The following is a 24,926-nucleotide window of genomic DNA, read 5'->3' on the forward strand; positions in this document are numbered from 1 at the left end:
CCTGAGCATGTGCCAAGCGTTATTCAGCGTCCACGACAACCGATCTTGGACGCAGGTGTGCGGCAACGGCTCCGAGGTTGGGAAGCGCGGCGCGGAGGCCCGCGTGGGCGTGACTAAAGCTGAGAATAGGCCCGAGGCGAGCGACGCATCCACACGACGGCAAGACTCGGGACGCGCCGCCGGCTCAGCAGCTCCCGCAGCCACTGCAGAGCGTGACGCATGCCTCCCCCGTGCCTGATCGCCCTTGCGCCCCCCCCCCCCCCACCGGCGTCGATCGCCCGATTTCGGAGAAGGGGAGGGCGCGGCGCCGGCGCTCGCCCTGCCTTCGCCGCCTCGCTGCTGCCCCGCGCGCCGCGTGGCGCTCTCCCCTCGGCCGCCGCTCAGCGGTGCTGCAGCCGCCGCCGCCGCCGCCGCTTCGGTGATCGCCGCCGCCGCCGCTGCTGCAATGCATCAAGTTTCGCTGCGCCCTCCCCCTCCGCCTGGCGCACGCTTTGATTCATTCGCAGCCGCCCTCTCCGGCAGCAGCGGCGGGAGCAAGCCAAAGCCTTCCCCGGTCAGAGCGGGCTCTGCCGCAGCGGTGCGCGCCGCCGGGCTGGCCTAGCGGAGGGGGAAAGGGGGCAGACCGCCGCCTTGCAGCCCCCGTCGGGGAAGGAAGGGAGGAAGGGAGGAAGGAGGGCGCGAGCAAGCGAGCCCGCTTCAGCGAGAGGGAGGGTCATCCGGAGGGCATCTCGTCCCAACGCCGGCCCTGATCCCTCCCTTTTCTGCCGCAGACGCGCGCGCGCGCGCGCGCCACACACCCTTCGGAAAATCGATTCCTCCTCTCGGGGCTCGGCTCCGTCCTCTCGGCCGCAGAAAAGAGGCTGAAGATCGCTCCGCAGCCCGCTGCGCCGGGGGCTCGATACGCAGCGCGCGCCCCAGGCATGGATCCGGCCCTCCCGAGTCCGGGGCAGGCACCTGCCCGTGGGGGCGGATAGCTCCTCCTCGCGCGCGCGACGGAGGCGCGTTGCCAATCGGGGCTGCGCGGAGTGCCCGGGCTGGTGGATTTGGGGCGTGTGTCCGTGCGCTGAATTCCCCCTCTGCGGAGCGAGCCTGGAACGATGTGGATTCAGCAGCGGCTCGGGAGCTAGGAAGACTTCGGATGAAGCTGCGGCAAGCGGACCTACCACGGCTCCGTTGCTGCAGGGCAGGGCCGTGAGCGTCCAGTTCTCCGTCGGCGCACCCTGGGTCCACAGGGACGCGGCTCCCGTCAGCCGGAGAGCCCTCCCTGCGGGACGCGTGAGCTCCGCACCCCGCGGGCCAGCGAGGCTTGCCGCATCCGTGGCGGCGCCAGCAGGACCATCCTTCCCAAGCGAGAGTCGTCTCGCCCGGACTTGGTGAAGAGGAGGGGAAGGGATCCCGTTTTCCCCACTCTCCCTCTCTTTGGGCCCATCCCAACTTTTATGGATCCTCCAGCCGGCCGCCTTTTCTGCTTCTTGGCGGTCTCTCTGTCCCCGGCTTGGTCCCATCGCAGCGGCGGGCCGAAAGGGGCTGCCGGCGGGGCAAAGAGCGCCGGAGCGCCCCCTGCTGTTGCCGTCCGCTCCGGGGCCGGGCGAGATCCCGTGTCCGAAGAGGCACCAGCTGCTTCCGGAGGGGACATTCCAAGGCGCGCTTGGGTTTTCTTGGGCGGCCGCTAAGCCCGGGCTATAAATACCCTCGCGGGAAGATTCCTCGCAAGGATCGTCTGTCTGTTGACCGCAGGACGTTGCTCAGAAGGGCGGGGGAGCCCGGTAGAGCGCTTATCCTCCCCAGGCCGAGGAGGGGCGCACAGCCTGGATCCGAACCCCCCCGCCATGGCCGCCCCTCGCCCCATCGCGCTCCTGCTCGGCTTTGTCCTGGGTGAGTTCCACCAACGGGGATGTGTGTGGGGGGGGAAAGCTGGCCGGGCGCAGCGGGATCTCCAGGTGCAGAGCGCTCGGCCAGCGGAGGTGTACAGGCGGCCGTGGTGCTGGCCCGCGAGGGAGGCGGCGGCACCCCGCGATCCGGGGCCCACGCTGGGCTTGGCTCTGGCAGGGCCTGCGCACGCCCTCGAATCCGTGGCCCCAAAGACAACTCTTTCAGACTGCATGGTTTGGGGTCTTGGTGCAGTCCCGTAAGGCTGAGGTCACGCGTAGAGTTAAGGCATGTCCCCTGAGAAGGCAGACCCTCTTCTGCATCCTGTGATCAGACTCCTGGGGCTTCCTTATGCGCTTAGCAACTTGTGGATGTACAGAGCTAATAATAAATAGCCTGCAGTCTGCCTCACCGTTTTCTCTTGGAGGGGGGGTCCAAGCAGCCCATCCTGGGATGCTGGAAATCCAGCCACAGGTCTTCTCTTCCCCAGAGTTGGGGTATAGATCCTGGTCCAGGGCCAGGATCTTGTGTGCACACATGGTGCGTAAGTCTGGACAAATCCTAGGCCACCTTTCTCAGCTGAATATTGGTTGGCGAGTCCCTTTTTTAGGGTCCCAGAGGCCATGCTGGGACTCCTAAAATCAATCCCAGGGTCTTCTCTCTAAATCCAGGGACTCCTTCTCCAACCTCGGCTGTCGGATTGCAACTCCCATCCTGCAGTGCAACCCATCTGCAGGGCCCCAGGCTGGAGAAGGCCAGGGCAGGGATCCAGCTGTGGCTATCCTGGACCTCACCTTCCCCCAGCCTAGCAGGAATAATTTCAGAGTTGTTTGGAGCGAATTGTCAGCAGGTGAAGTGGCGTTTGGTGGTGGATGCAGCAGGCATTCAAGAACTGCATATGAAATGGAAATTTATGGGGGCTTGATAGCTGGAAAGTTCAAACACAGGCAGATATTTTCACACAGGGTGAGAGCAAGTCCCACTGAACTAATCTGAACTTGAATTTTGTGAATCATGAAGCCTTTACCTCACGTTGGACCTTCCAGGTGTGCTGGATGCCAACTCGCATCATCCCCAGCCAGTGTTGGCTGGGGATGATGGGGCCACGGAGGGACACTGCCAGATTTGGAGGAAGGCTGACTCAAGACAGTCAGGCCCAGGCATCATCTGCTCAGGAAAGCAACACATCCTAAAACACATGGAAATATTTGCTGTGGATAAAACGAATGCAAAGGAACCTGGCTCTGGCTAATCCTGCACAGCAGCGGTGTGGCGGAAAAGGAGAGGGTGAAAAACGTGCGGCGCAAATGCATCCCATCCTACCCGAGTCAGCAGTGTGTTCTTCCTTTCCCCCAGCAATATCCTTCTGGGGCTGCCTCTTTGCTCTGTGCCAGATACCTCCTCTGCTAATCCATGTTCTCCACACAGCCCCTCCCTCCCCAGGTATGTTTTCCTAGCTTAGACCTTCCAGTTCATTAAGCCCTTAATTGTTCAGCTTTGGTGCTGGGGAGAGGAGGAGAAGGAAGCCTGGAAACACCCCCTTGTCAGCAGGATGAGCTCTCTCAGGGTCCCCATGAGGGGACACACCTACTTCATACAATGCACAGGGGAAAATTCTGCCCTTAGGTGCTGAACTGTGCTGTGCTGAATACAGTAACAAGCACTCTGAGCCAGCCTGTGTGTGTGTTTGTATTGGTTTCCTCCTTCATCAGAGGTTTCTGAACTAACTGGACCCTCTGGAGTTGTTCTTGACTACATAATCTCTTCCAGCATCCCCATTCAGGAATATACTGAAAAATAAATGGGCAATTCTGGCCCAGCCATGTGAAGAAAACTGCAATATATATTAAGAACATTTCCAGTAATGTCTGCCCTGCTTTTGCACTTACAAAATAACCCAAGGAAGCATGTGCCAAGTATTTTAAAACAAATCGAAAATAAATATAATAAGGTTATTATACTAGCATGATAACCCCAACAGACGACATGACACAGCATAAAGCTTTAAAAAATCCACTTCACTAAAACAAAACAAAACAAAACAAAACAAAACAAAACAAAACAAAACACACACACAGCCCATGGCAGTAACATCATTTTTGCCATTCATTGGAAATCCAGTCCAAACCCTTAGCATCATAAGGCCTAGCAACCCTTATTTGTGGGAGACAATTTCAAACCCTTAGCGATATAATACTTATCTAAATATTTCATTTTTACCTTAGCTTTCCTCCACAGAACTTCAGGTGGCATGCATAATCCGTCCTCCACCTTCCTTTTATCCTCACAGCCATCCTGTGAGGGGTGTTAGGTCACTGAAGGGTTACCCACCCTCATGGCTGAGCATGGATTGGGACTTGGCTTGGCACCAGCTGAGTTCCTTGCAAACCCCTAGTCCCTTCCCCAGTGTTCCCAGCCTGCCTCTGGCATATATCAACACATTTATGGATTGCCTGGAAGGAAAGGAGGACTCTTCTCATTTTGTTTTTCAAATAGTTCCCTGAATGGTTGTCTGGATATGAATCTTGACTCACCACAGGTGAGTTGTCAGGTGGAAGACTGCTTCAGCCAAAGGACTCGAGCTCTTTGTGGATGGAAGAAAACTCACTTCCATATTTACATTCTGGAAAATACTGGAAGGATCTTGCCCCCGCTCCTCCCAGCAACTTTCTGTACACTGTGGCAGGATTCTGTAGCATCAGAAGAAGACTCTGACGCTGAACGGGTGCATGACGTAACAGCCCTGCTCCTCTGTCTATCTCTATGTATTATTGATCAAGCTCTTGTCAAAATCCCAAAATGTGTTTCATTAGAAGTTAGATGCCCAGCACTCAAGTATTTCAAAATACCTTGAGAAAAGCTGGGGGCAGGGAGGGCAGAATGCATGCTGAAGTTGCTCGCTAGCACTAAGCAAGTTCAAAAGGCGTCCCGATTAATTACATTTTTAAAATCATGAAATATGTAAACAAGTTTTACATTAACTAGCTTTAATTAACAGCCAAGTAGAGCGTTCCAGTGCAAAGGTGGGATAAAGCCATGTTTCGTCTCTGAGACATGCTTTGCTTTTCAAACCAAGAAAGAGAAAACAAAGCATGTTCAGAGCCTGGCTTGCAAAGTTTTCATGTCTGAAGTATCTGATGCAGCCAGGTGCAGGCTTGGGGCTAATGCTTAGGGCCCTGCAGCCCAGGAGTCTCCAAAATGACCACAAAGGTGAGGCTGGTCTCCGCCAGGCCCGGCTCCAACACTTGACTATGTCAAAGCCAATGGGGACGGATTCTGGTCTCGGCATACATTTATGGATATGTTTTAAGCAACTTTTTGTACTTGGGGCAGCTGGCTGGGCTTGTCCATGTTCATCGACCTCTCATTTTCTTAGCTTTTAAAACCTATTCTCCTTTTCTACATCAAACAGTGCCCCTTTGCCAAGTCATGTCTCAGGGCAGCACAACCGAATAGCATTTTAATCCTGTAGTCCTGGTGCTGTGAACTGAGTGAGCTTAAGAAGCCAAATGGCAATGCTCAGACAATTTTATTTTAAACTTGGGGCTAGCAAATGCTTTTTCCTCTCCACTCGACAATGTCAGTAATGTAGATGCATTTGTAAAGCATGGAATGAGATGGTGGCATGAGAGGTAAATGTTAATCGTATGCTCCGCAAGTGAAGTAATATATGTGGCCATTTAAAGCTCTCTCCAGGAAACATTAAGTGCAAGGACTAAAATTCAGCAGGGACTTCTTGTGCCCTTCTGTATAGTTTCTGTGCATAGATGGCATTGCTCAGAAATTGCAGAGATGGGATTGCTTGTGTGGAAGTGCCCCCTCATATCTTTGGGGAAAGCTTTGATATACTTGTTGACCTGTTAGTTTTCTACCTGCAGGAAAAAGATCTTAACATGAAGATGCTCTCAAAGGAGTAATCTCTTCCCATCTATGCCCCCCACTCGCACCCCATGCAGCAGTTGGCCTTGAATGCTCAGCAGCTAACAGATGCTGAAACATCTACCTGGAAGTCCATGTCGCTCACCTAATCTAAATCCTTTAAACTCCCCATGTCAGGGCATGGGGGATACTGTAGTTACTCAGGGATTATGGAGCCTACTTTGTATGTGCTGTGGGAGCAGGTATGGCTGTCCAGATGTTGGACTGCAACTCCATCGGCCAGTGGTGGGGAATGGGAGCAACATCTGGAGGGGCAGCTGTTCCCCATTCCTGATCTGGGCTTTCAGGCAGAGGCCTTTCAGAGCAAGTGCGACATGTTCCTTTTCTCTGGAGACAGAAGGGGTTCAACCTTGGAAGTTTCTGCATGCAAGCCTGAGAGGGAGAGCCTGTAGCTATTTATTTATTTATTTATTTATTTAGAGTTTTTCTGTGTCGTCCCATTGCTTATAACCTCAGCATGGCTCACATAAATAAATAAACATGGTACAAAAAATTGGCAATTTTTTACTAACATGGTAATTGGTGAAGCCCCTGCTGTGCTTTCAGAAGGTTGGAGGTTCGATCCCCAGCGTGTCCAGGGAGGGTTGGTCCTGCTCTCCGTTTTGTCTTCACAACAACCCTGTGAAGTAGATCAGACTGACAGCTGGTGACAAGCACTGAGTTACTGAGTGAACTTCATGGCTGAGCAGGGACAGAAACCTGAGTCCTGGTCCAGTCCTCTAACCACTACACTGGCTCCCAAATCATTGCAAGTTTTGATGGCACTCTGGATATTTCAGTGGCTGCAGTGGCAACAAAAGTATCTGTAAAGGTGAAGATTTACATGTTAGGGTCAGATTTTATTTGTTCTGTTTGCCTGTAAAATAGTTTTGTTTGCTAGGACTGAAAAAAAAGATCTGTGCAGTTGCTTTGAAACTGTAGCAGCTGCCTGTGCAGGCAATAGGTTGACTCGTTTTATGTTTGGTTATTACATGACATTTTACGTTATGCTGCTTATAACTGTCACGTGCAATAGAATCTTTTGAGAAATCAGCCTGAGCCAGGTTGCCTGACGGTCAGGAATCCTGGGCATTGTAGTCCCATCTGGAGGACTTCATAAGAAGAAGCCAAACTGGATCAAATCAGAGATCCACCTAGCCCAGCATTCTGTTCACACAATCGCAGAGTAGCTGCCTGTGACCTGCTTGACCCCCAAGCAGATCACAATAGCACCCTCTCGATCGTGTTGCCCAGCAACTTGTGTACTGGGGTATTCCACTTCTGGTACTGGAACTAGCTGTTCTCAGTCGCCTCCTCTGTAAATTTGTGGCATCAGCATCTGGCATCATCCCATTTGAAAGCCATCCAAATTTGCGGCCATCACAACATCCTGTGGAAGTGAGTTCCATAGTTTACTTCTGCACAGTGTGAAGTTTCATGACCTCAGTGAAGTCTACTTGCTTGGGAGGAAATAGTGCTCCACATTACAAGAAGAGAGAAACTTGACTAACAGTCAGATCATGGGCACGTTCTGTATTGTTGGCAGAAGTTTTGTTGCCGTCACGGTCTTCCTTTCTGCTTTCTTTCCCCATGCATTTTTCTTGTACTTTCAAGAGCAATAAGAATGGTTGGTTAAGCAGTCGCAAGAGTCAGTTGGTGCCACCTATTCCCATCCTGGAACTGCAGTAGGACTGGCAGCTGGATAAGGCAGAGTGAGAGGAGCTGCCTGGTCTGGTTTTTCTGTATGCTCAGGACCCCTCGTGTGTGTGCGTGTGTGTGTGTGTGCATACACACATGCAGGAGGAGATGCTAAGAATCTGGCAGGTCACAATGCTTGGTAGGCTTGTGCGTAATGAGTAATACTAAAGATTTTTACTGTATTCACGGCACCTCTACAGTAAACAGGAACACTGTTCAATTGCAGTACTCCATTGCAGTACTCCATGCAGTGATCTGCAATAAAGCATCGCAGTGTGGAGTCCAGGGTACCAGCCAGCCAGCCAGCCAGCCATGCCCTTTTGCGTGATACTCCATTCCATTCCCCATCTCCCAGTTTTCTCTGCCTTCCTCTTCCCATAGTCAGCCCCCCACCATGACTACTGACAAGACCAGCATCAAGAGTTGGCATGCTGGACTCTTGCCCAGGGCCTTCAGCCCAGTGGGGCCACTGCTCAGCTTGGCAACTGCCACCTGCTGGCCCCTGGCCTCTCGCTCTGGCCCAGGCAGGGCTGGTGTTGAGAAGGAGCCCCAGGAGGTGCTGTCGCTGGCGTGCTCACCCGCTCTCCACCTGCCAAGGAAGTGGGTTGTGGCAATGCTGGGGCAGTGGCCGTGGGCAGGAGCAGCCGCTGAAAGCAGTGGCAGGAGGCTGGAGTCCCTGAGGGGGGAGGACTCTCTGAGGGGGCCCACCCAAGTGCTCTTCAAAACCTGGAGGTGGCCCTCCCCACTGAGCATGCTCGGCACTCTCCCTGCCCTTAGGGGGGGTTTTCCTCCTCAAAGTCTGTGATGCTTTTCAGCCTTGGGGTCTCTCCAAACCTGTTCCAGTGGTGGCACTGTAGCCACATAAGGAGCCACTCCTGGAGAATGAGTTGTTGTGCCCATGTTGGAGATGAGCATCTGCCCCTGGGAGATTCTCCGAGCAGCTCACCTGTTCTCCCCCTCCAGAGGCCATTATGTGGCATCACTTGGAGTAAAGTCTAACTCAAGCCAGCGGGACTTGCTTCCAGATGAGTGTATGCAGGAAAGTGGCTGCGCGCTGCTGCCAGAGGCCTTCAGTCTAGGCACATCCAGTAGTCCAACGGGCAGCGAATTCCAGCTGGTTCAGTACTAATGCAATAGGGGCAGTGCGGCCTCCCGTAAGAACCTGTGCATGTTTCTCAGAGGGGAAAATGCCCTAACTTAAAAGCAACCAAAAGGAGTGCTCTCACCATATCTCTGGGGTGGGCAACCTGTTGCGCTCCAGATATTTTGGACAACTCCTGTAACCCTGGATAGGTAGTCCAAGACATTAAAAAGGCGCTGGGTTTGCCTTCCTTGCCTTAGACTGAATCATAGGAACTGTGCATCTGGGGGAATTGCCCCATTTTGGCTGCTACTTAAAACTAATGGGCAGCCCATTTCTAATCATTAAATTTTCAGGGCTCTTTCTTGAGCACTGCTGCATAGCTGATTGAGGGGTCATGGCCAAGTAGCAGTGCTCGGGAAAGGTACATCGCATGCCTTGAAATCCCCCAAGCTTGACAAATGGTATGCAGGATCCATCCAAAACAACCAAAAAACCTCCCCACTTTCCCAGCACAGCTGAAACCTGGCCTAGCTGCCCGCCTCATCATTGCATCTTCTCCTCTTTGGACATGGGGCAGCCTTTGTCACCTGGAGTCTTGTGCCGAAAACCCATCATTGGATATGTAAATCCACATTAAGCAACGATAAGGAATTCGATAAGGAATTCGTTATTCCCATCAGCACAGGCTTATTGACCACCTGCAACTGTGCAAACCAAATCGAAGTTTTGGTGGGAGCTCTGTGAAGGTGTTTGAGTGCAGGCTGTGGATCATGGAGCTTAATCTTAGGATCTCAGCTCTGGAAGCAATTTTCAATGAATGGGGAAGATCCCTGGCACAGGGGCAAGTGATAAAGAGCCTGCTTCCCGAGTGAGTTTCTTTTACACCTTCGGGGTAGATTAAAGATGCCCATTCTTCCTTTGATTTTCTCTCCCCTTGATGAATCAGCACTTGGCACCTCCCTGCCAAGCACGTGAACTGTGTCATGTTTTGAGTTGACAGTGTGGGTGATGCAAAAGCTCTCTTTGCGGGGATCCACTGGGGCTGGACCATTGAAACATCTGAATCATTACCTGATGTTGCAGTCTGTCAGCAAGAAGGCCACTCACCTGGACCAGTGCTTTGTAAGCAGGCTCTGTCCTCAAACATCTGGCACAAGGAGGGGGAGGACCTCTGAGAGTGCGGGCACAGCTGGCATGGAGGACTTGAGACCCGCTGCCTTGCCTTCGAGAGGCAGAACAAAACACTCTTTCTGCATTCGTAGGAAAGTGCACGTGTTCTCGGATCATACAGTATATTCAGCTGCTTTTGTAATGTTTACACGGGGCCTTATTTGCACAGTTTACAAGAATGTTTACCTAATTTGGAATTTGCTAATTGCTTGTGTGGAATGGGAGACCGGTATGTAATAGGGATAAGACATTGGCGCTTGTGGGGCTGGCTCGTGGTCATCTTAGTAAATAAAATAATTCTAGAGGGAGCCTCTATAATCTCCAAGGACAATTTGGCTTGTTTTCCCCCCTTATTTTTCTTGATATCTATGAGGTTAGAAACTTGCTTGCTTTGCCAAAGGGTGTTTTCAGGATTCTGTGGAAAAATGCTGGATCCCAGATGATAACTGCAGTTCATCGAGGTGTGGATTTCTGAGCCAGTCCAGCAAAACATCTACAAATGTTACTTGTCCCCCTGTGTGAGGAATGGGCATTGCTGAATACCTGCTGAAGCTCACGCCTCACCACCAACTCAAGGGACTGGGTGCAGCTCAGGGGCAGAGCACCCCTGAGGGGCATGCAGAAAGATGGATTTTAAGGAAGGCTGGAGTAGCAGCATGTGGGCTCTCAAGAGGTTTTGGCCTACAACTCCTATCATCCTGCACCATTTCTTTGCTGCTGAGGGCTGATGAAAGCTGCCGGCTGAAACATTTGGTGGACAACAAGTTGCTCACCCCTGCTAAAGATACCATGAGCTGTAGCAAACAGTGCTCTGACTTGTTAGCAGGAAATATCCTGTATCATTTGGGACCTGCAGTGGTTTTCTGCCAGTGCTTTTTCTGGGCACATGGGCAGCCAAATGGAGGAGCAACCTCTGAGCAGCAACCTCTGCCTGGCTTGTTCTCTCCCTCTCCACGGTGGTGCAGATCGTGTACAGAGGGCAACGGGGACGGTCCTAAACAAGAGGAGGGGGCATTTGCCAGCATCTTGCCTGAACCTTTCCCTAACCGCCCCTCAGAAGCCAGCAGTGACTGAAACCCCCACAAAAATCCAAGTTTGGACAAACTTTCCTGTCTGGTTGCTCGGAGAAAGTTCTGACGCATCTCAGGCAAGCAGCTGTTTACACGCCTGTCCTAAAGGTCTTGGGCTTGCAGTAACAGGATAGTACAATCGTCTTACTGCAGAAGAATAATCCTTGTGCAGACCTGGTTGGTGCTGAAGCTTCTGAAAGAGTCCTGACGATGCTTCAGGTGTTGCAGGATATGCATCTGTGGGTGCTGAGCTCCGCAGTGCCCTTGTCCTTCCATCCTGTTGATGATGCATGAAAAATGGAGAAGGTACAAGGGAAAGAAAGAGTGCGACCTGCTGGAGGATAGGCAGAGATGCGATCCGTCTCCCACTTGTGCGGTGACACATTTTGCAGCCTCACACGCATGTATCCCTGCCTTCGCTGACAGCTCCCTGTCATTTACGCATTCAGCTCGCACCCACTCAGATGCTCTACCCACACGCGCTCCGTTGCGCTCACTGATGTAGGCCCCGTGGATTGATCTCCGTCGGCTCCCGGCTCTGTGACTTCCATCCCAGCCTTCGCATCAGAGGCAGGACTGTAGGCAGGCCGGGAGAATTTGGCAGGCAAACCTGGGGCAGTGGGGCTCAACAGAGAGTTTAAAAAAAGGAGGCAGCTAAAGCTGTCGAAATGGAAGGACAACGGCGATAAAATGCCCGGAAATGAGGGATTTAAATAGTCATGCAAATGGAACAGTGCTGTGAGTGAGAAAGGGTTTGAATAAAGTGGCTCCGAGTGCCAGTGTTGTGCCAGGGTGGGGAGTTTTCTGCTAGGACAGGGGAGTCTTGGGTGCAAGTCCCTCCTCAACCATGCATTTCACTGAGTGACTTGGAACAAGGCACCCTCCCTTTCAGTCTAACTTACTTGGCAGGGCTGTTGTGAGGATCAAATGATGAGGGACAAGTTGTGACTTCTGTGCCCATTTCCTTGGGGGAAGGAATGATGTACATAATGCAATAATATATTTATCTTCACCAAGAGGGATACATTCTGTTTTTATTTTTGTATCCATATATTTCTGGCCACGAGGGCACTGGATGTATTTGGGGCATGGACAACAGAGGCCAGACCTGTTTTCTCTGGAGATGGTAGCATCTTCTATTGGCCAAAGGTGATAAATGCACTCCGGGTTATTGCCAGTCCCTGTCATTCCAGAGCCAGGGACGAGTCCTGAAAGACTTCCAAGTGACAGACTCATCCTTCAGTGGGAGCACAATGGCAGTTGAGTCCCTCTATCTAGAACTGCATATTTCCCCATCCAAAGTACATCTGTCTTGCTTGGATTAAACCAGCTCATTTGTCCTCCTCAACACCCAAGCCATCTCCAAGCCAGGATGTCCTAGTCAGGACGTCCACAGCCTCTCTGGAAATAGCAGATGTTAAACAGTGCAGGTCAGACCGCTAGATCAGCTTCCCCCAACCTTGTGCCTACCAGATAATTTTGGACTGGAACACCCAGAATTCCCACTCAGTCGCCCTGCTGGATGGGAATTCTGGGGGTTGTGGTCCAAATGCCTCTGAAGGCCACCAGGTTGGGGAAGGCTACTCTAGATCTTGTCTCCCAGCAGTTTCATGTAGGAATTAAATAGCATGGGGGCAGATGGAGTCTTGCAGCATCCTACAGGGAAGACCAGAATTTCCCCAGCACCTCTTCTTAAGACTGATTGGCCAGGTCTTGGCCAATTGGAGCCACCATAATATCCAAGCATCATGACAGATTTCGGACAACGCAATAACCCATACTGAAGGGTTGAGTAAATGTTGAGTGTTCGTTGTTGCTCAGCTGTGGGTTGTTGTTGAAACATGTGTTATCGCCTTCTTTGAACCTAGCTGCACTAAGAAACCAGTTTTTAACCACAAATAACTCATAGTTCACAACTCATGGTGTGTTTGTGGTTATCAAGCCATGGTTTGTTAGCATGGTTGAGTTCAGGCAATATGATAATCCGTGTATCCTCAACAACCCATGGTTCAGTGACAACCCACACGCAATCCATCCTCAGCCCTTGAGTGTGGGATAGCATGTTGTCAGCACACTTTCTGTGGCTGGGTTTGTATGACATGGCAGCCCATTGTGGGTTACTAGCCCTTGTAGGTTGCCATGCTGTGAATCTGGAGCACTTTCTGCAAGGTGGCATGTTTTGGGCAATCTGTGGTGTCTTCCAGGGTTTGTTGGACCCATGATGGGTTGACGTGCCATCTGAACCTGGCACACTGATCCCAGGATGCGTGCAGGGAAGTGATGAGCGAGGCTTTCACCTCCTCTGCTTCCAACAAATAAACAGCAGGTTGGCAGGTGCTGGGTGCAGGGATGGCACCCCGCTTCTGCTAATCCACCCCCCTCTATGGCCTTCCATGCATCCACCTGCATGGAATTCATTTTCTCTTCTGCTGACCAAATGCCTCGTTCACTAGAACTGCAGCAGTGAAGTTGCAGTCTTACAGTGTCAAAGTCAGAACTGGGTTTTCCTTGGCAGTTGCCTGAGCCTCTACACCCCCACCCCCCAACACCGGTATCTCCCCCCATCCCCAGGGGTTGCAAACTCACTCTCCACCTGCCAAGGAAGTGGGTTTTTTTCTGCCTTCATCCAGAGTGCCATTAAAGAAAAACAAAGACAAGTTCCAGCTCAGAGCCTTCCGTGGCATTGCTAGTTTGCTTGTTTTTCAAGGATCATTATTTGCACGAAAGCATCTGCAGAGGGCACCAGCCCCTCCTCCTCGCCTTGCTCCCTTTCCAGCTTATGCTGCCCCACTGGGCACTCTTCCACCCCTTCTGAGGCATTCTGGGAAGGCGGCTGTGCCCTGTGGGCCTCTCTTCTAGCCAGCCGTAGGCTGAGCTCCAAGGACAGTCCATGGCAGCCATGAGGAGCTTGTGGGAACTGGCAGCACCCGCTGTGGCTGCATTAGTCGGACCTCATGCGGAGCAGCACTTCTTGCCGTTGGCCGGCACCTTGCGAGGCGAGGAGAGAGGATACCTGGGGCTTCCCCCAGCGTTGTGAGCCAGCACAGGGCCGGGGGTGCCCCTCTTCTCCAGTGGGAAGGCTCAGGTAGCCAGTGACGATGGACACCCTGAGCATCTGCCTATCAGGGTAGACCAGCCTTCTCTGGCCTGGTGCCCACCAGATATTTTGGGCTGCAGTTTCCAACATTGCTGATTGCCCTTCTTTTGGGAGGGTCTTGGTGATCAGCTTCTGCTGCAAATCAAAGGGCATTCCCACCAGTTGGATGTTGTTAGAATGGGGTCCCCCATGGGATGTTTCTTGCACCCTTCTTTCAGACAACCAGGAAGTTGGCTCTTGAAGGAGCCCCAGGGACAGCTGCCAACCTGTGCACAGTTACTTGGCCCTTTATAACTCAGTGGGATGTGCGTGCACAGGACTGCATCATAAGAGTGCCATTTGGGGCAGAGTTAGTTTGCTTTGAAGGGTCACACTCTGGCTTTCTGTCCAATGATTCTCAAGGCAGCTGGCAAGAAACGGGCAGTAAAAATATTTTTAAAACCCAGATTCATAGCTAAACCTGACCCAGAAGCCCATAATCCTCCTGTCAAGAGGCACGGAGACTATCTAAGCAGGAAGGCTGAGTTCAGCTTTGGAGAAGCGCATGGGGGCCAGGAGGAACTCCTTCTCATGGAAGGGGCAGCTGAAGGCCACCAAAGGGGATGCAGTAAATATCAAGGGTGCGTGTGGAAATACAACAAATGAAGCAAAGCACCGACATCTTTTACTGTAGCACTCTTGCTGGCTGTGACTAAGCCTTGGGAGATGCATTCAGCCTTGGGAAAGAAGCCCACTCAAGAATCAGCAGTCTGAAAAAAGGAGGCATGGGCATCTGGGGAAGCTGAGGCATGCTCCATTTGGACCAGGTGCCCAAAATTCAGCACTTCTGTTCCAGCTGATGGTTGTGACCAGAACATGGTCTGGTTCGGTAGTCCCAGGGCTGCAACCGGTTGGGAATGCTGGCTTTTCTGCAGAGAGGGAACACACCCTGCCCTTTCTCCAGCCAATGGACGGAGCCAGGTTTGCATTTGCCGGGCTGTGATGGTCTTCCTGGGAGGCAGCGGTTGCAGCTGTCCAGTGGCCCTTGAACTCCTAACCAGTGGCAGAAGCCAGCGGGTGCTGCCCTGCGGTTCCAGGGTGATGTGCCCTTTGTTTAAATACTTCCGGGAAGCTTTCAAACAGAGCAAGAAGGCAAGTGCTCTCCTCTGTCACTTGTCTCCAGCATCTTGTACACAGAGGTACACTGCCTCTGAAAATGGAGGATCCATTTTAGTTCTCATCCTAAAATCCAGGACATTGTCGAGTTTGTCATAAACTAGTGGGCACTCTCACATCTTGCCGTGCTTCTAATGATCTCCTTTTAATTAATTAGGCTTTGTGCCATGGGTCATATCCCTTTGCTCATGTTGAACACATTTGAAGACTGCCTTTCTTTGTCCAAAGACTGTGCAGGAGGCAGAAAAAGCAATTCCCGCCTGGCCAGCCTGGTCCTGGTGTCACTTTTTTTGCACTAAAAGCCCCGAGCTAGTTATTTATTATTTATTATTCCAATTTGTATGCTGCTGCATTAGCCCACACTTGGGCCCTCTGAGCTAAAAGCCCTCTACTCACTTCCGTTTACTTTTGAGTAGCTAGGATTGCAGTGCTCGCTGCTCTTTATGCTAGGAAGAGACCACAAGCTTAATCAGAAACAATCCCGGCAAGGAAATGAGATGCTGGGCAGCAGCGGAAGCCGGTGTGGCTGCACAAAACGCTCAGCGATGATCTGAAAATCAAGGAAGTGCACAGAGGAGGCGGAAGGAGGGCAGGTCAGTATGACGGGACCAGGCAGAGAGCTCATCATTGCGGAGGGGCAGTCCTGTTGCCCCCGTGGCAGACAGGATGCGGCAGCGGCAATTTAGCACCGGGGAGAGGGAGGGAAGAGGCTGGGGCAGCAACTGGAACCAGCCCAGCTGCCCAGCTCCGGGCTCCTTCCCTCCCCACCCTGTGGCCTGCCCCTTGTTCCCCCCACTGAGGCCCAGCTGTGACCTCGGGAGAGGGTGGGCAGCTTCACCCTTCCTGCCACGAAGGCTGTGACGGGCCAGGTTTTGCAGTCCCGAGTGCTGAGCATGGGGCGCCACACTGCTTGGACTTTGAACCGTCTCAGGGCCATGTAGTTCCGTGATTCCCAACCTGGGGTACGTGTCCCCCCAGGGGTATGAACCAGCTGACATGAAGAATGAATAATGGCAGAAAATCCTTTTGAATTTCGAATGTAAATATATATGCACTCTGTTCACCTTATTATTCCATTGCCTGTTAATCCCGTTATTGGGCTATTGGCTTAGAGTTATAACAAATACATTTGAAATAGCAGCAACTATGTTAATTACAAATATTTTGCTTCTGTGAAGGGTTCAGTCTATGGAAAGGGGCTGCCAGGGGGTATTCAAATGGAAAAATGGGGGGAACCACTGCCCTAGATGATACGGGAGGCCCTATGGGCATTTTGTGCCCTAAATGAAATGAGGCTGGTGAGATATGCTTAGAACAAAAAGAAAGGGCTTCTTCAGATACGTTCACAGTAAAAGGAGGAGAAACGTAACGGTAGATTAGCTGCCCAGAGAAGCTGGCTCAGTGCTGGCAGATGACCAAGAGAAGGTGGAACTGCTTGGCTCATGCTCTGTGTTAGCAAGGGCAAATCAAAATGCAGCTGTTTAACTTGGTGGGGATACCAGACTCGAGAAGAGGATTTGTGAAAATGATCTTGGAGTTCTTGTGATGTTTGTAGCTTTGGAAATGTGACAGGAGTGTGAAAATGGCTACAAAAAAGACAGTGCGGCTTTAGGTGCCATCAAAACCAGTATGTTGTCCGATTCATAGGAAGTAATAGCTTCTCTCCTGTGCACTGGTCAAGCATTGCCCGGACACTGCAATTTTAAATGGTTTTGGATAAATTGGATCAAGTTCAGAGAAGGGTGACAAAGATAATCAGGGGACTAGAAACTAAGTCCCATGAAGAAACATTGGTAGAAGGGACCAGGCTGAGCGGGGATGATAGGACCTTTCACGGATCTAAAGGGTTGCCACATGCAAGAGGACACACAGCCTATTCTCTATCAGCCCAGACTGTCGGACGTGAAATATTTGGTGCAATTTGGAGGAAAGCAGATTTTGGTTGAACATCAGGAATAACTTGGTCAGAGCAGGTCAGAGCAGTCAGGCTGTAGAACCTACTGCATAAAGATGTGGTGAGCTTTTCATTGCTGGAAATATCCAAGAAGACGTCATGGAAGAGACAGATCCTCTTGGAGTACTTCAGACGAGGTTCCTCCACCAAGCAGGGGCCTAAATGACCCCTCCCAACTCTGTCATTCCGTGAAGTCCAGCCATCCTACGATATGCTGGCATTTTCCCTATATTCCTATATTTCCACACCCCCTTTGCCTTTGGCCCTGCCCACCACAGGAATGTGCCTCTGAGAGCTTCTCTGAAACGGAATTCGGCCCTTGGGCTGAAGAGGCTCCTCAGCCCTGCTCCAGAGCTTCAGCATGAGTGGAAGGAATAAACTGGGCAGGAGACGCTTTCCCCATTATGCACCCTCAGCTAGGAAACATTGAATTTCCGCCCAGCTGGCCAGTTAGGGCCTGGCCTTGCCCGGCCCTCCTGAGACTCATACCCTACCAGGTGGTTCTACCGCAGACCCACAGGCCTTGCCTGAGCTCCCTCTTGCCTCTGACACCCCGAAGAGGCTGAAGGAGTAGCGGCTGCCTGCTCATCTTCCTTCCTCTTCCCTTTGGGTGGTGGCGAAGAATGGGACCAGGTGGAAAATGAGAAGGGGTGCCTGATGGTGGCTGTAGGGCCTACTCAGGTGGCCAGCATGGCTTGGAAGGAGAGTGCAAAGGTGGCAGGCTGAGGTTACACCCAGAAAAGCAGCTTTGGTCACCTCTTTGGTGTATTTACTCCCCCTGCTTTTGTCTCCCAGTAACGTTGTGCCAGGGCGGCTGTGTGGAGGTGGACTCGGAAACTGAGGCTGTGGCCGGCGACCACTTCAAGATCCGGTGCATCTCATGTAAAAAGCGCAGCGAGACCGAGGCCACAGCCTTCACTGAGTGGTTCTTCAAGGAGAAGAACACCAAGGATTTTGTCAAGGTGTGCGGTATGGGGAAGGATGGACACCGTGGTTGTGAGGAGGAGGAAAGAACAGTGGCGCGCCCTCCCTTGGGAACCCAAGACCACAGTGGGTGGGAGGACGTGATGGAAAATCATCTGGGAAGAGCACCAGATTTCTCTCTGTTGGCCAGAAGCAGAATCTGATGGATCAAGTTGGTGGGGGGACCAGAAAAAGGGACTGAAGCCGCCTCTTGCCCACAGTGAGCGTGGATATGGGGCCGTTGACGCACAAACCTGGGGCCAGCCCTGTGGAGGAGTGACCATTCCTCCAGGCCACTCTTCCCTCCATGTCCCTCCAAGAAGAGGACACTGCTGCTAACGGACACTGTATATGTAATGACGGCCCTCAGTGCCTAATTGGAGGTGTTTCAGGCGCATGCATTTTGGCTGAGCACCCAATTTAATTAAAATGTCAGGAAAGTTAGAAATCTGAATAAAGAGTGTGCATTGGAAAACATTAAAAAGCAACAGTTGCTGCCGGAATGAACGGGATTTAGGACCCCCTCCTTATCTTCCAGCAGTACCATGTGTGAGCAATGGCATTCTGGCGGGTTTACCCTGGGCAGTGGGTTTGCCTTTGCCATGCAGGACTTACCTTGGTCAGCGAAGGGTTGGGGGCCACCCACTCTGCCCTTGTTGCAGTGGGCTGCTAAGCATCTCGACAGCCCCTTGGAAGGTGGTAAGGAGGTAAGAGGAGCTGTGCTGGGTCAGAGTCGGGGCCTCTCCAGGCCAGCGCTTGCTTCACACAGTGGCCACCTAACTGCCTGTGGGTAACTCCAGCACCCTCCTGCCCATGTTCCCCAGCAACTGGGGAGCATCCTGCCTCTGATCCTGGAGGCAGCATCGAGCTCTTAGGACCAGTAGCCGCGGAGAGTCTCCTCCTCCATGAATTTGCCCCATCCTCTTTTAAAGCCATCCAAATGGGTGGCCATCACTAGATCTTGTGGAAGTGAATTAATCATCGCTTAACTATGGGTTGCGTGTGAAAAAGAATTCTGTTTACCTGTCCTGAATTCTCCACCAATGTACTACAAGAAAGAACTTCTATGACCAATGTTATGTTTCTCCTTATCACCTTTTTTTCTAAGCGAAACAACCCAAGGTATTAGAACCCTTTCCTCATAGGGTAGTTGCTCCAACCCTTTGACCATTTTAGTTGCTCTTTTCCCTGCTCTGCAAGAAAACTCCAGAAGGTTTCCTGTGCCTCTGATGTAGTTTGGATGACACAATAACCCACCATGGTTTCCTGTCAAGTGTTGCTGGGTGGGTTGCTAAGTTGTGCAAACAGGGACCATCTCAGATGATTAAATTTGACAAAAGTTCTTAAAAAAACCTTAAAGCTTCTCATGGGCCTCTTACCTTTCCTCCAGATCCTCCGCTATGATTTCGAGGAGAAGCTCACTGTGATGGACGCTCGCTTTGAAGACCTGGTGGTATGGAATGGCACCAAGAATATTGAGGACCTGCAGGACCTTTCCATCTTCATTACTAACGTGAGCTATGAACATGCGGGCGACTACATCTGTAGCGTCAACCGCACGCTCCATTTTGACAATGAGTTCTATCACAACATCATGGTCAACAAGACCATCCACCTTGATGTGGTTGACAAAGGTAAGGGCAAGGTTGGAGCAAAGCGGATGGGGAGGAAAGACCTGAAAGACCTTGGAGGGCGGTGCTAGGGGGAATGTGGGCTGACTTTAGAGCCACGGCGACCTTAAAATTGAAGAAGATTCCTGCTGGATCATGCCAAAGGGCCATCTCCAAGCACTCTGTTTCCTGCGGGGGCCAACCACAACCACATGCCTCTGAGAACCCCACAGGTTTGCATCATTTGTGGAGCGATGCAAGTGTTAGAAGTTTGGTGAGCCTCCCAAGACTGTGGTAGTCAGACAGGATAAGAAAGCTTTAAATAAATGAACAAATAAAGTTGTTCAAGCAATTGATTAATCAACTAAATGTTTAGTTGATTAATCACTGGTGCTCACTTGCGCCTGATGGAGATGACAATTCAAGGCACACATTTATGTCTGGGAGTATTTTGGTTCTGGTATGTCAGTGTAACAGAAAATGAACAATAACGTATGAAAACTGGCCTTCTTTCTAAAAATGAAGCTTTTCTTTCTTAAAAAGGCATTGCTTGTATTGCACGTCTTTCCAGTTCCTCAAAAAGGCACAAAATAGGCAGCTAAATTCTATACATGTCTGCTCAAAAATAAGTCCCATTCATTTCAATGGGGTTTGGTCCCATGGAAGAGGGCATCAGTTTGCAGGCTTAGCTCAAAGAAGCTTGTTCTTGTTGCTCAGCACCTCTTACAGTGAAGACAGTAAGAGCTTTTGCAGAGCGGAGGAGCTTGGTGGGAGGCAACTTTGTCACGTGCCATCCGAGTGCACAATTTCCTCTCCAGGGCAGAGCTCCAATCAGTCAGCAAGCCAAAGAAGCAAAGCCGTGGACACTGCCAAATACGAGGGATGTCTCTGAGACGCCTCCTCTCCACACCTGGCTTGCAACTATTTGCAACTGTTTGTTTTAAGAACATTTCCAAACAAGCAAACCAAAAGGCAAAGGAGGAGCAGGTGCTTCGAAGAACGCCCAGCCAAGCACTCCTTTGGGAGGGAGAGACAAGGCACATGCCAAGACTAGCAGTTTGCCTCCTAGAATCTATGGCGTTGCTGGAGAAGAGTCTAACGCTGGGAGCAATAGATGGCAAAAGACGACGGCGGCGGATGAGGTGGCTGGATGGAGCCACTGAAGCAGTCGGTGTGAGCTTAGGTGGACTCCGGGGGATGGTGGAGGACAGGAAGGCCCGGAGGGATGTTGTCCATGGGGTTGCGATGGGTCGGAAATGACTTTGCGACTAACAACAACAAGGCTGTTCTTTGGAATGGGAGAGGCCGCAGCTCCCTGACAGAATGCATGCTTTCATGTGCCCAACTTCGGGCTTGCGGGAGCTACTTTGTTCTCCTGGAGTTTTTCTGGGGTTCCCCCAAACACTGATTGGTGCTTTCCTGGCTCTTTGGCAGTTTTCCCCCCATTCTCATGTTGCAATGCCACACAGAAGGCTTTGTTGTGGATATTAAGAGCTTTAAGCTAAAGCCTGTGGGCATTTTTGGTACCGCGCATTTTGCTTTCATCCCTGTTCATCATCTCGGAAATAGAATTTGGCCCTCTGGCTGGAAGAGGTTCCACGCCACTGATGGACAAAGATCCCTGGGTCTCAAGCTGGGAGGGTCTCAAACCCTGGAGAGATGCTCCTGCTTATAAATAGGTCACAGGTGGGGAATCCTTCCCCATCCCAGCAGAGGAAGCCTCCAGAGCCAAATAGGCTTTGGTAAGGGCAGAAGAAGGTGGGGGCCAGAGCCAAAGTGGGCAGGGGTTGCAGGGTGGCTTGGGGCACGTGTGGCCGGACTCTGCTTGTGGCCGTCAGGCTGCATGTTGCCCACTGCTAGCGTGGACAGGACCAGGTTGGACAGACTGGCGGCCAGTCTCTGTAACGTACAGTTCATCTCTAAGGAACAAGAAGTCTGCTGTTGCCTGTCAATTCATGAACTCCACCGCCGTGCCAAAGTTTGCAACCAGCCACTTCAAGCAATTTTTCTGACGGATGGATTTATAGCATTTATGTAATGCTCCATATTCTGGGGCAGTGAGTCAAATCAAAGTAAAACAGATAAAAGGAGCAGAACAGTCTGTTAAAGTACAATCAATATAAAACATGGCTGGTTAGTTCAGGAATGCTTCCTGAAATAGAGGTGCTTGCAGAAGGCACTGACAACTATAGCATGTTCCAGAGCGGGACAGTTCCAGAGCAATGCAGAAATGGAAACTTCTTGAAAAGTTTTGCACTGCTTATTGTTATGTCAGTGGGTGGAGGAGGAATGTGGGATGCTGTTAAAGTTGATTCTTGTGGTTTCTTTCCCAAACTTTTCAGGATAAAATTTCTTTGGAGCAGAGAGAGCAATGGCAATGCACATTTGTATCTTTTTGGACACTGCTTCTATTTTATTGTTGCCTTTGGTGGAATGCTCATTCATTCACTTAATATTGCTTCTACATAGTTTTTATATTAGTGGCAAGCTGCATGATGTGTATCCTGTGAACTGCTTGGGATATTAAGCAGTATAAAAGTAGTAAGAAGAAATAAATTTGAAATAACTTTTGCATAATAAGTGCCAAAGCGTTTACAACAGGAGTAGTTGAGGAGGCTTTGGGTACGGAAGCAATCTGACATTACTAATCCTGAAAGCACTATCAACAACCTGGTCATTCCTTCCAGGTCCTGCTGCTTTAAATGGGCATGTGCACCTCTTAGAAGCTCCTTCCAGAGCCCAGGGGCTCAAGGACTTTTTCAGATGCATGGATAACAAAACACCGTTATGGATCATTCGTGGCCTTCCTTTCCCCACACTTTCATCTTGGACAGCAGCCAGGCCATAGTCGGATGCTAGGTAGCAGTAGTTTTTTGCTAGGTAAATCTGGTGCGTTCCTAGCCAAAAACGGGCTCAAGCAAATGCACCTAGCAATGCAGGGACGTGTGTGTTTCTCATGTCTTCATCCACGCCTTCCTTTTCGCAGCCAACCGGGACATGGCGTCCATCGTCTCTGAGATCATGATGTACGTTCTCATTGTTGTCCTGACCATCTGGCTGGTGGCAGAGATGATCTACTGCTACAAAAAGATCGCTGCGGCAACAGAGGCAGCCGCTCAAGAGAATGCGTAAGATGCACGGGCTGGGTCTCGAGCGGGGTCACTGGAGGGGTACGCACTTGAGGGCCAAAGCCAGGAAAAGGAACCACAAAGAAGGGGGTCGGTGGTGGCTTCATGAAAAGCTTAGAAAAGGGATGAATAATAAGGGACATAAGAGATGCATTTCAAAATTATGCACGGTTTGGAGAAGATGGATAAGGAGGGAGACATTTTTCATAGTACTGGAACCCACTGGGATCATCCTGTGAAGAACATGGATGGGAAATTCAAGACAGGACATGTAGCAGACAGTTAAACTGTGGATTCACTTCCACAAGATGCTATGCTGACCACCGATTTTGATGGCTTTGAGAGGGATTTAGACATTCATGGAGGAGAAGGCTGCAACTGACCATCAGTCTGGGTGGTTCTGTGGTACCTCCAGTATCCAAAGTAGTACAGCTGCTTAGGACATTGGCTGGAAAATTTGGGCGGAGAATTCTCTGGCACTCAAGTAATTCCTGTGGGTTTCCTGTAGACAGTTGTGAACAGGATGCTGGGCTAGATAAACCCTTGGACTCTTCTTATGCACTATGCGAAAAGAATCATGTACGAATTTGCAAGACAAAAATGGTTCACTGAGCATGTGCAGATGAGCTCCGTCTGCAATTTGCATTTGAGGCACATGGGTTAAACACCTTTGTCTGCTGTTCTTACGTGCTGTCAAGTCGTTTGGGGACTCTTGAAGTACAGGTGGAAGGATCTTGGCAGATGCAAAATGGTTCCTGAGCCACTAGGTGGAAAAGCAAGTGTACAGGCAAGGCCCGCTCTAGGTTTAGAGGGGCACCCTCAGTAAAGGGTCCTATCTGGATCAGGAAGTGCTTCCTGACAGCCAGGACCCTGAGGGTGTGGAATGGGCTTCCACGAGAGGTCGTTGAGGCCCCATCGGTGAGGGTGTTCAAGGGTAGGCTGGACGTGCACATGGTGAGCACGTCGTGAGTGGAGCCGGCTGGTGCCGGAGGTCAGACTAGATGGTCTGGGAGGCCCCTTCTGACTCGCTCTGTTTCTATGTTGCTATCTTAGTCTCCCGTTTGGACCTCAGCTGCCTGGCAAGCTCACCTAGCAGCCTTGGTGAGTGCCCTGATGCTTGCAGTTTTCATTTCCCACGGTGCCACTGATGCATTCTTACACTGGGGCATTGTGGGGAATTAAAATGATCAGAGCTCCCAGGCCCAGACACTCAGTCAGTGCTCCTTGGAAACATTATTTTGAAGAGGAATCCAGTGGTCAGCCCTGCCGGAGCAGTGAGACCTTAGCGACTGCCTGGAGTGCCTTCTCCTGATCTTGGCCTGGTTGCAGGGCGAGGAGGTGGGAAAGCTGGGCAGAGCCAACACATGCCTTCTTTTGTCTGTGTCCATACAGCTCTGAGTACTTGGCCATCACGTCAGAAAGCAAGGAAAACTGTACAGGGGTGCAGGTGGCTGAATAGCCTGTGCAGGGCCGTCAGCGGGCACAGGGATTCCTGGTGGACAGGTATGGCTGTTGCTGATATTGTTGTCGTCACGATGACCCTCCCAATCCATGTGCACCATGCATTGCAGAGTGTCGCATAAGCCAAAGGGAAGCCTGCAACCCCAGCAGGTTCCTGTTAAGCATGTGCATGGGAAGCCAGGTAATCAAAAAGGGGGACACATGGTAGAGCCGAAAGAAGGGACAGAAGAGAGCAGACTTGCAGACTGTATTCTGGCATGCAAGTCTGTATTTTGGGGTTGTAATTGTTGGGAACCTGGCCGGGGAGCTTTTGCTCCCGGATGCTATAGAACTGAAATGCAATTGATGTTAGCAAATGCAGTTGCATATTTCTAAACTTTGTGTGTTTAGGGACATGAGTGGTTATGATCGTTTAAAGTTACACATCAATTCCCACGGCTTCCTTTTTGCATAGGATACCTGTAATCTCCTGAGTTCGGATTATGCTCTGTATCCTTGCCCCAGCAACACCAGGAGCAACCAGTGGAACCTCAGCACAACCTCCCTGTGTGTCTAATGCCACTCTCTGTCCTGTGCTTCATTCATTCACATATTTATATGCTGCCTATAACTGCCAAAGGGCTTCCTAGGTGGCTTACAAGTAACAATATATTAAAACCTGTTAAAACAGTTAAAAGACTAAAACTTCCATAATATATAAAATATAAAAAGACCACCAGCATTCACGAGGGTGAAGTATTATTTTTTTT

At 51.0% G+C, this 24,926-nt stretch overlaps 1 protein-coding gene across 1 annotated transcript; it reads left to right on the forward strand.

The window, feature by feature from the left end:
- Positions 1-7: 7 nt before the first annotated feature.
- Positions 8-24,175, forward strand: SCN1B (sodium voltage-gated channel beta subunit 1). Its single transcript, XM_044422240.1, has 7 exons — positions 8-159; positions 507-577; positions 1,738-1,875; positions 17,811-17,977; positions 19,369-19,612; positions 22,575-22,716; positions 24,109-24,175. Exons 1-7 carry the CDS (start codon positions 8-10, stop codon positions 24,173-24,175), a joined length of 981 nt encoding a protein of 326 aa, XP_044278175.1.
- Positions 24,176-24,926: the final 751 nt, after the last annotated feature.

This window comes from Varanus komodoensis, unplaced genomic scaffold (assembly GCF_004798865.1).
Source record: "Varanus komodoensis strain SLA01 unplaced genomic scaffold, ASM479886v1 scaffold122, whole genome shotgun sequence".
Classification (NCBI taxonomy): Eukaryota; Metazoa; Chordata; class Lepidosauria; order Squamata; family Varanidae; genus Varanus; species Varanus komodoensis.

What these genes read in the sequence shown, in the direction of transcription:
- SCN1B (XM_044422240.1), top strand. Translation starts at nt 8, where the DNA reads ATGTGCCAAGCGTTATTCAGCGTCCACGACAACCGATCTTGGACGCAG. An exon ending in AGCGACGCATCCACACGACG is followed by an intron (nt 160 to 506) that starts GCAAGACTCGGG and finishes ATTCATTCGCAG; the next exon opens with CCGCCCTCTCCGGCAGCAGC. An exon ending in CCTTGATGTGGTTGACAAAG is followed by an intron (nt 19,613 to 22,574) that starts GTAAGGGCAAGG and finishes TCCTTTTCGCAG; the next exon opens with CCAACCGGGACATGGCGTCC.